The 12211-nt window shown below is 47.4% G+C and overlaps 2 protein-coding genes across 2 annotated transcripts in view; both read right to left on the bottom strand.

The window, feature by feature from the left end:
- The window catches only part of RNF126 (ring finger protein 126), a 767042-nt gene that overhangs the window by 589243 nt on the left and 165588 nt on the right, over positions 1-12211 (bottom strand). The window lies entirely within an intron of this gene.
- ABCA7 (ATP binding cassette subfamily A member 7) overlaps positions 1-12211 on the bottom strand; it is a 77308-nt gene that overhangs the window by 24539 nt on the left and 40558 nt on the right. Inside the window, exons 27-33 of the mRNA XM_083594277.1 lie at positions 8233-8387; positions 7562-7686; positions 5363-5461; positions 3888-4086; positions 2760-2854; positions 1872-1904; positions 764-869 (exon numbers count right to left, since the gene is read on the bottom strand). Coding sequence (XP_083450403.1) covers positions 764-869; positions 1872-1904; positions 2760-2854; positions 3888-4086; positions 5363-5461; positions 7562-7686; positions 8233-8387 — 812 coding nt within the window. The remainder of the gene's footprint in view (positions 1-763; positions 870-1871; positions 1905-2759; positions 2855-3887; positions 4087-5362; positions 5462-7561; positions 7687-8232; positions 8388-12211) is intronic.

Genomic DNA, 12211 nt, shown 5'->3' with positions numbered 1-12211 from the left:
GAACGATGCAGGACGTATTAGATCATTTGAAATCCAAGAAAGATAAAGGACATTTTTTTTTAATGAAAATGGAGACATGTTTAACGCATATAATGCAAGCTTTGTGTACAAGCTTTCTACATGAGCTGAACTTCTAAAAGTCACTTGTAACTTTTGTTTAATGTTTAATAGACTATTGTATTTTAATATTCTGTTGGAAGACACCCAGAGTGGCTGAGGAAACCCAGCCAGATGGGTGGGGTATAAATAATAAATTATTATTATTATTATTGTAACAAGATGAGTAAGGTTTAAAATTGTACTGTTGAGAATATAAGATGTATATGAATAAGTATAAAATAATGGAGCGAGGACGGGAGTGGAGGGAAGTCAATTATGATTTATGGTTTAATTATTTGATTGTAATGGGGTTTTGTTTTTGTTTCTTCGTTATCATAAAGTTAATAAATTGCATACAGTGGACACTCGGGTTGCGAACGTGATCCGTGCGGGAGGCATGCTCGCAACACGCATTGCCACGTCTGTGCATGCACAGGGCGTGATTCTGTGCATGCGCAAAGTGCAAGTTAGTGTTTCTGCGCATGCACGGGCGCCGAAACCCGGAAGTAACCCGTTCTGGTACGGCCAGGTTCTGTGCGGTGCGCAACCTGAAAACGCGCAACCTGAAGCGTCTGTAACCTGAGGTATGACTGTATATTAAAAAAGAGATTTAGGATCACGCCAGCAGGTCTTCCTTGCTTTCCAACCACTGGCCGAGCCTCACCTCAGCGACGACGAGCCGGTCGCGGATCTCTCTTGCGACGGCGGCCACGTCCGACGGCGACGGCAGGGCCTGGAAACTGCGGGCGCCCAAAGAGAATCCGCCGTACCTTGCGAGGGCAGAGGGAGGAGAGGTGTTGGCCTTGGGCAGAGAGGACAGTGGGGTACCCCCCCCCAGGAGATGAGATATCTGGGCTGAGATGGCCACTGGCTCTTAGGCTCATACAACAACAACAATCTTTATTACGGTCCAACGAATCGTTACAAAGCAATGCACAATTCAGACAGCCTACCTCCAGGTCAAACAAGCATTTTGTTCAGAATATAGGGGTTATTTGTTATTGCAAACACCGATAAAGACTTTGCCGCTGCCAATGTTCTAGCGTTTGTCCGGTCTTCCAATAGGAACCTGACATAGCGAGCCTCTGATTTTCCCAGGAAAGGTACCAGCAAGAGTAGTATCAGTTCAGCCCTGGCTTGCTCATATTTTGCACAGTGCAACTACTGTATTTTTCGCTCTATAAGACGCACCAGACCACAAGACGCACCTAGTTTTTGGCAGAGGAAAACAAGAAAAAAAAATATTCTGAATCTCAGAAGCCAGAACAGCAAGAGGGATCGCTGCGCAGCGAAAGCAGCAATCCCTCTTGCTGTTCTGGCTTCTGGGATAGCTGCGCAGCCTGCATTCGCTCCATAAGACGCACACACATTTCCCCTTACTTTTTAGGAGGGGAAAAGCGAGTCTTATAGAGCAAAAAATACGGTAATTGTGCTTTATGGAATCGATGTCTTGAGCACACGAGCAAAGTCTGTTCTGGTAGGGAACTCCTCTCAACACTGCAGAAGGAAAGACGTTTAGTCTGGCTTTGGTGAAAATCCTTCGATAATTTGGTACTGTCAGGTTTTTAATGCAAGGTGTTAACTTAAAGACATGCCCATATTGTACTCCTACTGCCAGTGGACTACAGACTGCGTGTGATCGAGACCCTAGGCTCATATAACATCAAGACGACCACGGTCTTCGCTCAACCCCAGGGGGGCATCTTTCGAGACGCCCTGGAAACTTCCAGTTTCCAAGCCAGGAAAGGTTCGAATGAATGAACGCTGCTTACCGTTGTTCGTTGACCCATTTTTTGGTTCGCAACCTAAAAAAAGAAGGAAACAAGATCAAAAGCGAGTTTGTGGAGAAGGAAGAAGGAAGGAAAAGGAAGGGACATTTTATCACATGTGGTGGGATTGTAAGGTAATTTAAAAAATTTGGGAAATGATATACAACTCCTTGAAGAAAATGTTCCATTTAACATTTGTTAAAAAACTTGAAGCATTTTTATTAGGGATTGTAGGGAAAGATCTGCCAAAAAAGCTGAAAAACATCTTCACGTATGCGACAACGGCCGCGAGAGTTCTAATAGCACAAGGATAGAAGACTGAAGAAACCCCAACTAAAGAATCATGGCAAGAAAAATTGATGGATTATGCAGAACTGGCAAAACTGACACACAAGCTACGGGACAAAGATAATTGCAACTTTAAAGATGAATGGGAACCCTTTACAAAGTATTTGAAGACGCAACAAAGCGAACTGGACTCCTTGGCTGGTTTTGAATAAACATTCACAAACTTTTTATTGATAATAATCAACTAAATAGTTTGAGGATCTATACAACTGTGTAACATGCAGAAAACAGCATTTCTAGAGAAATCAAAGACTGGAACTGAGGGAAGTCGGGGGTGGGGGTGGGTGAGTTCTGTGGTGGGAGGGAGGGAAAATGGGGGGGGAATAAGGATGATATGTATTGTTTTAATTTTGAATAAAAAGATATTAAAAAAAAGAAGAAAGCGAGTTTGTGGCGAGCTTAACACGAGCCAACAGAGTTTTCAAACCGAACCATGGATTATTGGCTCAACACGCTGTGGCCCAGTTTGCATGCCACAGATCCTGAAGCAATTTTGATGCGTTTGTGTGTGTGAGAGAGAAGAGAGATGTATCGCCCACGTACCCTTGGCGGATGACTTTTGGGTAGGTCTTCACTAGGTAATCGGAGATGTTCCTGCCGGTGAGGTTCTGGAGAATGTCACCCGTGTTTCTCTGCATCTGGAACGGGGAGTTCGGACAGGTCACCAAACCTGCGTCGCTGTAGCCTATTGCAGCTGACATAAAAAGTCAGTCTGAGGCTGTTTACACCTGGAGAGTTTGATTTACATCTCACAGAGCCCAGGAGCAAAGACCTCCAACCGCCACCCTTTCCAAGAGGGCGGATTTGCAATTCAATACCTCTCATGTGATCTAAAGTTAAACACTCACATGTATAGTAGCAGAAAACAATGGTGAATTATCAACTCAACTTAGAGCTCAGAGTCCCTTAGAAAACCACAGTTATAAATAAGAATAATACTTTATTATTTATATCCCGCCCATCTGGCTGGGTTTCCCCAGCCACTCTGGCTGCCTCACAACAGATAAAAAACAGAATAAAACATCACACATTAAAAACTTCCCTAAACAGGGCTGCCTTCAGATGTCTTCTAAAAGTCAGATAGTTGTTTATTTCCTTGATATCTAATGGGAGGACGTTCCACAGGGAGGGTGCCACCAGCGAGAAGGCCCTCTGCCTGCTTCCCTGTAACCTCACTTCTCGCAGGGAGGGAATGCCCAGAAGACCCTCAGAGCTGGACCTCAGTGTCCATGATGGGGGTGGAGACGCTCCTTCAGGTATACTGGACCGAGGCCGTTTAGGGCTTTAAAGGTCAGCACCAACACTTTGAATTGTGCTCGGAAACGTACTGGGAGCCAATGTAGGTCTTTCAAGACCGGTGTTATATGGTCTCGGCGGCCGCTCCCAGTCCCCAGTCTAGCTGCCGCATTCTGGATTAGTTGCAGTTTCTGGGTCACCTTCAAAGGCAGCCCCACAGAGAGCGCATGGCAGTAGTCCAAGCGGGAGATAACCAGAGCATGCACCACTCTGGCCAGACAGTCTACTGGCAGGGAGGGTCTCATCCTGCGTACCAGATGCAGCTGGGAGACAGCTGCAGTGTCTCGTATTTCGTTTCCCATTTCAGTGTGAATTAAACCAGTTATACTTAACGCCGGCCTTTCATCAAAGTGGGGTGGGGGTGTCAAGCTTTACCTGAGGAGGGGGCAGCCCCCCGGCCGCTTCGGGGCAATCCGGGAGCATCTTCCGAGACTCCCGGGAGCTGCACACACAGTCCGGGGATGGGTCGGCCAAAGTCCAGTTGCGGTTCTCGAAAAACGAAGCCAGCGCCGGCGACACTTCCGGGGTCACGAAGCCTCGTTCGTGGGGGGGTACCGACGGGCAATGAGCCTTCCTGGAGCCCTCAAGGCAAGCAGCAGGTTATGGGGGGATGTGGCCCCAGGTTAGGGCCCCCAGAGGTGCCCATTTGAATAAAATATCGAGGTGGGAGGTCAGGTAAGCCGCACCCCACATAATCACATGGCAGAGCACACACACACACACACACACTATTTGAATGGCAATGCCCATCAACTTTGGGGACCCCCCTCAAATCATCCCTAGCTAACAGGACCAGTGGTCAGGGATGATGGGAATTGTAGTCCCAAAACATCTTGCGGGCCGAGTTTGCCTATGCCTGGTTTAATAAATAAAGGCAAAGGTAAAGGGACCCCTGACCGTTAGGTCCAGTCGTGGCCGACTCTGGGGTTGCGGCGCTCATCTCGCTTTACTGGCCGAGGGAGCCGGTGTACAGCTTCCGGGTCATGTGGCCAGCAGGACTAAGCCGCTTCTGGCGAACCAGAGCAGCGCATGGAAACGCCGTTTACCTTCCCGCCGGAGCGGTACCTATTTATCTACTTGCACTTTGGCGTCCTTTCGAACTGCTAGGTGGGCAGGAGCAGGGACCGAGCAATGGGAACTCACCCCGTCATTGCAGGGATTCGAACCGCCGACCTTCTGATCGGCAAGCCCTAGGCTCTGTGGTTTAACCCACAGCGCCACCCGAATCCCAGGTTTAATGAATAAATATCCTTTATTAGGCATAGAAAACCACACATTATCAAACAGACACTGTACGCGAATTGTACAAAATACAAGCTCAACATAACAAGGGCAGATCTTTAACTCCAGAGAAAATCAATTTGCCTAAATACTACATTACAACCCTACCGCATCACCGATCAATTAAGAACCGCTAAATCTCTTTATAATGGCCCAGTCTTTCTACATGGACAGCACTCAAAAATTCAGCCACTATTCAAGTAATTTGATCATTCCTGTCCGAGAACAGTTGGTAGCATAGAATTGAGCCTATTGAGTTTTAAGTCCTCTACTAATTGTCTTCTGGCGTAAAAGCCAAAATCACAAGAAAATATTCTCCGAAGTATCAGGTTCCTGTTTACTACGTTTGCAGAGACGCTCTGATTCTGGGAGAGCTAAATATCTTCCTCTTACTATCATCGAGGGAAACATATTAAAGTAAGATTGATGGAAAATATTGGGGAAAACCAATAAACATTATTATAAAAAACAACAACAAACCCACAGGCCCAGGTGGTTATGGAGGTTCAGGATCCAGGAAACATATTAAATCTATGCCTGGTTTAAAGGCTGCTCTGCGAGGTACTCACAGATCCGGAAGATCCCTCACGCACTTGGTCCCAAAGCCAGGTTCACGGAGAAGAGATTCGAGGAGACGGGAGGAGACAAGATCCCCCATGGAATCGTCACTGAGCGGCGGGGAGAAGAATGAATGAATCTTCGTTTGCGTCAGCCGTCGGCCGACGCAATAAAACAACAATACGATATACAAAGAATAGAACTAAAAAGTCAATTATATAAAATGCATTTTAGGGTTTTGAATAGTGGATCTGATTCTGATTGCCCCAGCGAAAAACCTTGCCACCTTTGCCGTCACCTGCTCATCTGGATCTGTCAAGAGAAAGGACACTTACTTTCTTCCTTCTTTCCTCCCTTCCTTCCTTTCCTCTCTCTCTCTCTCTCTCTTTCTCTCTCCCTTCCTTCCTTCCTTCCTCTCTCTCTCTCCTCCATCTCCCTCTCTCTCTCTCTCTCCCTTTCTTTCTCTCTTTCTTTCTTTCTTTCTTTCTTTCCTTTCTCTCTCTCTCTCTCTCTCTCTCTCTCTCTCTCTCTCTCTCTCCCTTCCTTCCTTCCTTCTCTCTCAGTTTCTTTTTCCTTCCTTCCTTTCTTCTCTCTCTCTCTCCCTCCCTTCCTTCCTTCCTTCCTTCCTTCCTTCCTTCCTTCCTTCCTTCCTTCCTTCCCTGTTTCTTTTTCCTTCCTTCCTTCCTTCCTTCCTTCCTTCCTTCCTATCTCTCTCTGCCCCCCTCTTTCTTTCTTTCTTTCTTTCTCTCTCTCTCCTCCCTTTCTTTCTTTCTCTCTCTCTCTCTTTCTCTCTTTCTCTCTCCCTTCCTTCCTTCCTTCCTTCCTCTCTCTCTCTCCTCCCTCTCTCTCTCTCTCTCTCTCTCTCTCTCTCTTTCTTTCTTTCTTTCTTTCTTTTCTTTCTCTCTCTCTCTCTCTCTCTCTCTCTCTCTCTCATCTTGATCTGCCAAGAGAAAGGACACTGGGGCAGTGGCTGGGCGACCCGGAATGGACTATAAAAGAGGAGTGATAATCTCATTCCTCAAGTCTTTATAAAGAGGGCAAGCCAGAAGGGCGTGCGCCACCAATTTGGGACGGCCGTCTCCACAGGGACGTTTTTCGTGTGGCATCTGTTGGCATCGTCCCTCAAGTCTTTGGGTTAGATGATGAGCCTTTGGAAACTGTTTCTAAAGGAGCTTTTGTTATTGCCCAGTGCCAAGGTGTCTGCATTATTAAGTTTGTTATGGATAAAAAAATCATTTTAAGTTAGAGCTTAATAATTATCTCACTATTAATATGTTTCTTAATTGTATTTCAGATTTAATATACTATTTCTTAATTGTATTTCACTATTAATATAGGTAAAGATAAAGGTAAAGGGACCCCTGACCATTAGGTTCAGTCGGCGCTCATCTCGCTTTACTGGCCGAGGGAGCCGGCGTACAGCTTCTGGGTCATGTGGCCAGCAGGACTAAGCCGCTTCTGGCGAACCAGAGCAGCGCACGAAAACACCGTTTACCTTCCCGCCGTAGCGGTACCTATTTATCTACTTGAACTGGTGTGCTTTCGAACTGCTAGGTGGGCAGGAGCAGGGACCGGGCAATGGGAGCTCACCCCATCGTGGGGATTCGAACCGCCCACCTTCTGATCGGCAAGTTCTAGGCTCTGTGGTTTAGACCACAATGCCACCCGCGTCCCATTTTAAGTTAGAGCTTAATAATTATCTCACTATTAATATGTTTCTTAATTGTATTTCACTATTAATATACTTCTTAATTGTAATTAAGCTCAACAATTACAGCGGTACCTTGGGTTACATACGCTTCAGGTTACATACGCTTCAGGTTATAGACTCCGCTAACCCAGAAATATTACCTTGGGTTAAGAACTTTGCTTCAGGATGAGAACAGAAATCGTGTTCTGGCGGCAGCAGGAGGCCCCATTAGCTAAAGTGGTGCTTCAGGTTAAGAACAGTTTCAGGTTAAGAACAGACCTCTGGAACGAAGTACTTAACCCGAGGTACCACTGTACTTTGATAAAATAGCTATTTTGCGATGTGCAAATGGCTTTAGATGCCTACGAGGTCCATCAATGACCATATAGCATATATTCAACCCAAAAACCAGTGACCATTTGTTGTGGACAAAGGACAGCTGGACATATAATGGGCCCTGTTGCCTTCAGTAGCTTAGGGCCTCACCAAACCTAAATCCGGCCCTGGTTCTGAGACGCACCTGATGAAGGTATATTGAGGTCCGTACATCCAGGGTTCGAGGTGCAGAGGGGGGTACTTGCCGAAAGGGGGTACGATGAGGCTGAAGAGGAGGGCGATGCAGACGAAGACCGCCGGAAGCACAATCTGCAAAAGGAGGGAGCGGGCAGATCAGTCGCAGGCAAATCGTAGAATATAACACCGGTCCTGAAGGACCTACATTGGCTCCCAGGACGTTTCCGAGCACAATTCAAAGTGTTGGTGCTGACCTTGAAAGCCCTAAATAGCCCAGTAGACCTGAAGGAGTGTCTCCACCCCCATTGTTCAGCCCGGAAACCTGGGTCCATCTCCCAAGGGCCTTCTGGCGGTTCCCTCCCTGCGAGAAGTGAGGTTACAGGGAACCAGGCAGAGGGCCTTCTCGGTGGTGGCGCCCTCCCTGTGGAACGCCCTCCCATCACGGGGAGGAGAGCCATTACAGCTCGGTCGCACGGAAGCGCCGACAGGCCCTCTGTCCGGGATGCTTTAGCCTTTGCAAGGGGGTTGGGATGGATGACCTTCAGGGGTGCCCGTTCCAACTCTATGATTCTGCAGCCAACCCCCGAGAGAGACCCCCCAGCCCCCCACCCACCCTCCCTCCCTGGCCCACCCTCCATCCCCTTCCAAACCCAGACGAAGAGGAGTCGGGCGTTATACTTGCGCAAGAAATCCCCTGGTGCTCCTGCGGGCATACAGAAGGCGCTTGGTGAAGAGTGCGCGGAGTTGTTGGCGCACCAGTGCCCAGCCCGTCAGCTGGCGGGAGGCCTGGACCCCCATTCCCCTCAAGAGGTCCGTCTCCTTGGCTTCTTCCGCTGCCGGGAAAAAGGGGGAGAAGGAAGCCGTGAAGCCGAAAATCTGAAAAAATCCACTGTCTTAAGATAATGCAACCTTCTTTATTTACAGCTGTGATCGAAACTATTCAGCACACACACAGCCCATTGCAAATCAGTTATTTCCTTATCACATGGCTCAAAAACCTTTGTATATATTTCCGTATATTAAATAAGAGTGCCATCCATACTAGTTATCATGGCCCTCAAGATCTAACACATTGGTGTCTTTTAATGTAATATCCATTCCTTTAGCCATACCAATCCTGCCGCCTCATAATATAATTCCCAAATCTGGGAGCACAAATCCTCCTCTCTCCCTTTTGTTTCTCAACACCTGATGCTTAATTCTCGGTTTATTTCCGTTCCAGACAAATCTAGCTATTTCCTTTTCCCATTCCTTGAAACATTTCATTCCTCCTAAAATTGGTATTGTTTGAAACAAGAAAACCATTTTGGGCAATATGTTCATTTTTACTACTGAGATTCTTCCCCAAAGGGAGAGATGGAGTTTGTCCAATCTCCCATATATTTTTTATATATCTTTCCATGTTTTAAAGTAATTGTCTTCATACAGATTTATGGTTTTAGTTGAAATCCAAACCCCCAGGTATTTAACCTTATTTTTGATTTCCAAAGCCTGTTCTTTCTTGCAATTCAATTTTCTCCTCCTTGCTGCAGTTTTTGCATGCATACACAATTTTTTTTATTTCGACAACTGTGGCCCAGTCAGACCCAGCAAAAAGAGGCTCCTGGTTTCCCGTATTGTCATTTTAAACTTCTTAATTAGTTCGTCGTTTATCATTTTCCATTGAGCTTTTTTTTTGCAAAGCCACCGCACATTAATAAAAGCACCATCAGCTCGTATACATTTCCAACATTCCAAATTTCAAAAAATTCCGCTGGAAAAACATTCTCGGTTGCAATCGAGATTATTCCAACCCCCTCATTACAAATCAGGTTCGTTATCAAAATTTTGCAGACTTTTCAGCCGTTTGATAACTTGCATTTTCGGCCGAATATCGCCCAATTTGCAATGGGGGTAGTGGAATAATTTTGATTGCAACTGTGATTAATCGATAAGCGATTAATGGATGCATCGCAACCATTGAAGAATGTACCTTATTGTTGCAAATGGAAATAATTTTAAACTGCTTTTAACACGGCGTTCTGACTGCTGTAACCTGAACCCAGGACCTTAGGGCAAAGGACGGGATTAATAATATTATTATTAATAATAATAATATTCCTGACCCAAAGCTTCTTTTTTTACCTTTCTTGCGTCCTTTGACTTAAGCGTAAAGGTGGAGGAAGGAAGGAGAGAAAGGGAGAGAGAGAGAAAAAGAACAGAAGGAAGAAGTTAGATGCATCTCAAGCCCTCCCTCCAGGATTCGCACCCAGGACTTCCTGTACGTCGAGAAGCAAGGGGGAAACAGAAAAGCCGTTCTCATTTCAGCTCCCCAATCTATTCTGTGTGATGCTCTATGGCAGCCATCTTGCATGACGCCACGCCTGCTCTATGGCAGCCATTTTGTGTAATGCCATTCCCCTTCCATGGCAGCCATTTTGTGTGATTCCACACCCGCTCTATGGCAGCCATTTGGCGCAAAGCTAGGCTACCTCCATGGCAGCTATTTTGCGTGAGGCCACACCTACTCTATGGCGCCATTTTGTGTGATTCCACACCCGCTCTATGGCGGCCATTTGGTGCGATGCCAGGTTACCTCAATGGCAGCCATTTTGTGTGACGCCACTCCCCTTCCATGGCAGCCATTTTGTGCGATTCCACAACCGCTCTATGGCAGCCATTTGGTGCAATGACAGGCTACCTCAATGACAGCCATTTTGCGTAATGCCAGGTTACCTCCATGGCAGCTATTTTGCATGAAGCCACACCTGCCCTATGGCGCCATTTTGTTGTGGTGCCATTCCCCTTCCATGGCAGCCATCTTGCATGACGCCACACCTGCTCTATGGCAGCCATTTGGTGCAATGCCAGGCTACCTCAGTGGCAGCCATTTTGTGTGATGCCAGGTTACCTCCATGGCAGCTATTTTGCATGACACCACACCTGCTCTATGGCGTCATTTTGTGTGATGCCACTCCCCTTCTGTGACAACCATTTTGTGTGATTCCACACCTGCTCTAGAGCAGCCATTTGGTGCAATGCTAGGCTACCTCAATGGCAACCATTTTGTGAGATGCCAGGTTACCTCCATGGCAGCTATTTTGCATGACGCCACACCTGTTCTATGGCGCCATTTTGTGTGATGCCACTCCCCTTCCATGGCAGCCATTTTGTGTGATTCCACACTCGCTCTACAGCAGCCATTTGGTGCAATGCCAGGCTACCTCAGTGGCAGCCATTTTGTGCGATGCCAGGTTACCTCCATGGCAGCTATTTTGCGTGAAGCCACTCCCCCTCCACGGCGCCATTTTGTGTGACGCCACTCCATGGCAGCCATTTTGTACGACACCACTCCCCCTCTAGGGGACTCTCTCAAAAAGCAACCTGTGCCCGCTAATGGGGAAAAAATTGTTAGAATTCCTGCTCCGCGATTGCAGTCATGGGATTTTTGTGTACCGCATGACGGCGTATGTTTTGACTCCACAGAGTGGGAATGACGGAGACAGAATATTTGTGTTCCGTGAAGTGGGAATATTGTCCTTTGTTCTTTTTTTCTCTTTGCTGTCTGATGCTAGAGAGAGAAGGAGCCATGTTGCAGTGCTCCGTGTCTGTTTATATGTAAATAAAGTAGATTAGCCAAAATGCTGAGGTCTGTCACGCGAACTGCACAGACTCTGCAGATGCCTAAGTGTGCCGATGTTGGTTGGCATCGGTCGCTGCAATGTTTGGGCAGAATAATAATAATAATAATAATAATAATAATAATAATAATTTATTATTTATACCCTGCCCATCTGGCTGGGTTTCCCCAGCCACTGGGCGGCTTCCAACAGAACACTAAAATGCAATAATCTATTAAACATTAAAAGCTTCCCTAAACAGGGCTGCCTTCAGATGTCTTCTGAAAGTCTAGTAGTTATTTTCCTCTTTGACATCTGGCGGGAGGGCGTTCCACAGGGCGGGCGCCACCACCGAGAAGGCCCTCTGCCTGGTTCCCTGTAACTTGGCTTCTCGCAGCGAGGGAACCACCAGAAGGCCGTCAGGAGATGGACCTCAGTGTCCGGGCAGAACGATGGAGGTGGAGACACTTCTTCAGGTCTACTGGGCCAGTTAGGGATTTCAAGGTCAGCACCGACTCAGAAACGTCCTGGGAGCCAATGTAGGTCTTTCAAGACCAGTGTTATGTGGTCTTGGCGGCCGCCCCCAGTCCCCAGTCTAGCTGCCGCATTCTGGATTAGTTGCAGTTTCCGGGTCACCTTCAAAGGCAGCCCCACGTAGAGCGCATGGCAGTAGTCCAAGCGGGAGATAACCAGAGCATGCACCACTATGGAGAGACAGTCTGCGGGCAGGGAGGGTCTCATCCTGCGTACCAGATGGAGCTGCCCTGGACACAGAACTGACCTGCGCCTCCATGGACAGCTGTGAGTCCAGAATGACTCCCAGGCTGCATACCTGGTCCTTCGGGGGCACAGTCACCCCACTCAGGACCAGGGAGTCCTCCACACCTGCCCACCTCCTGTCCCCCGAAAACAGTCCTTCTGTCTTGTCAGGATTCAACCTCAAGACTAGGACGAGCTCCGGACACAAATACGGTTGGCCAAGCCCTAGCGGCACACCGGTTCCGGAAACACAAATCCATTGGCGCTGCAGACAAGTTTCCACCCTGACCGGAGGGCAG

This window comes from Podarcis filfolensis, assembly GCF_964270895.1.
Source record: "Podarcis filfolensis genome assembly, chromosome: 18".
Lineage (NCBI taxonomy): Eukaryota > Metazoa > Chordata > Lepidosauria > Squamata > Lacertidae > Podarcis > Podarcis filfolensis.
The sequence above is the reverse complement of the archived record's forward strand: the minus strand, read 5'-3'. Positions and strand labels throughout refer to the sequence as shown.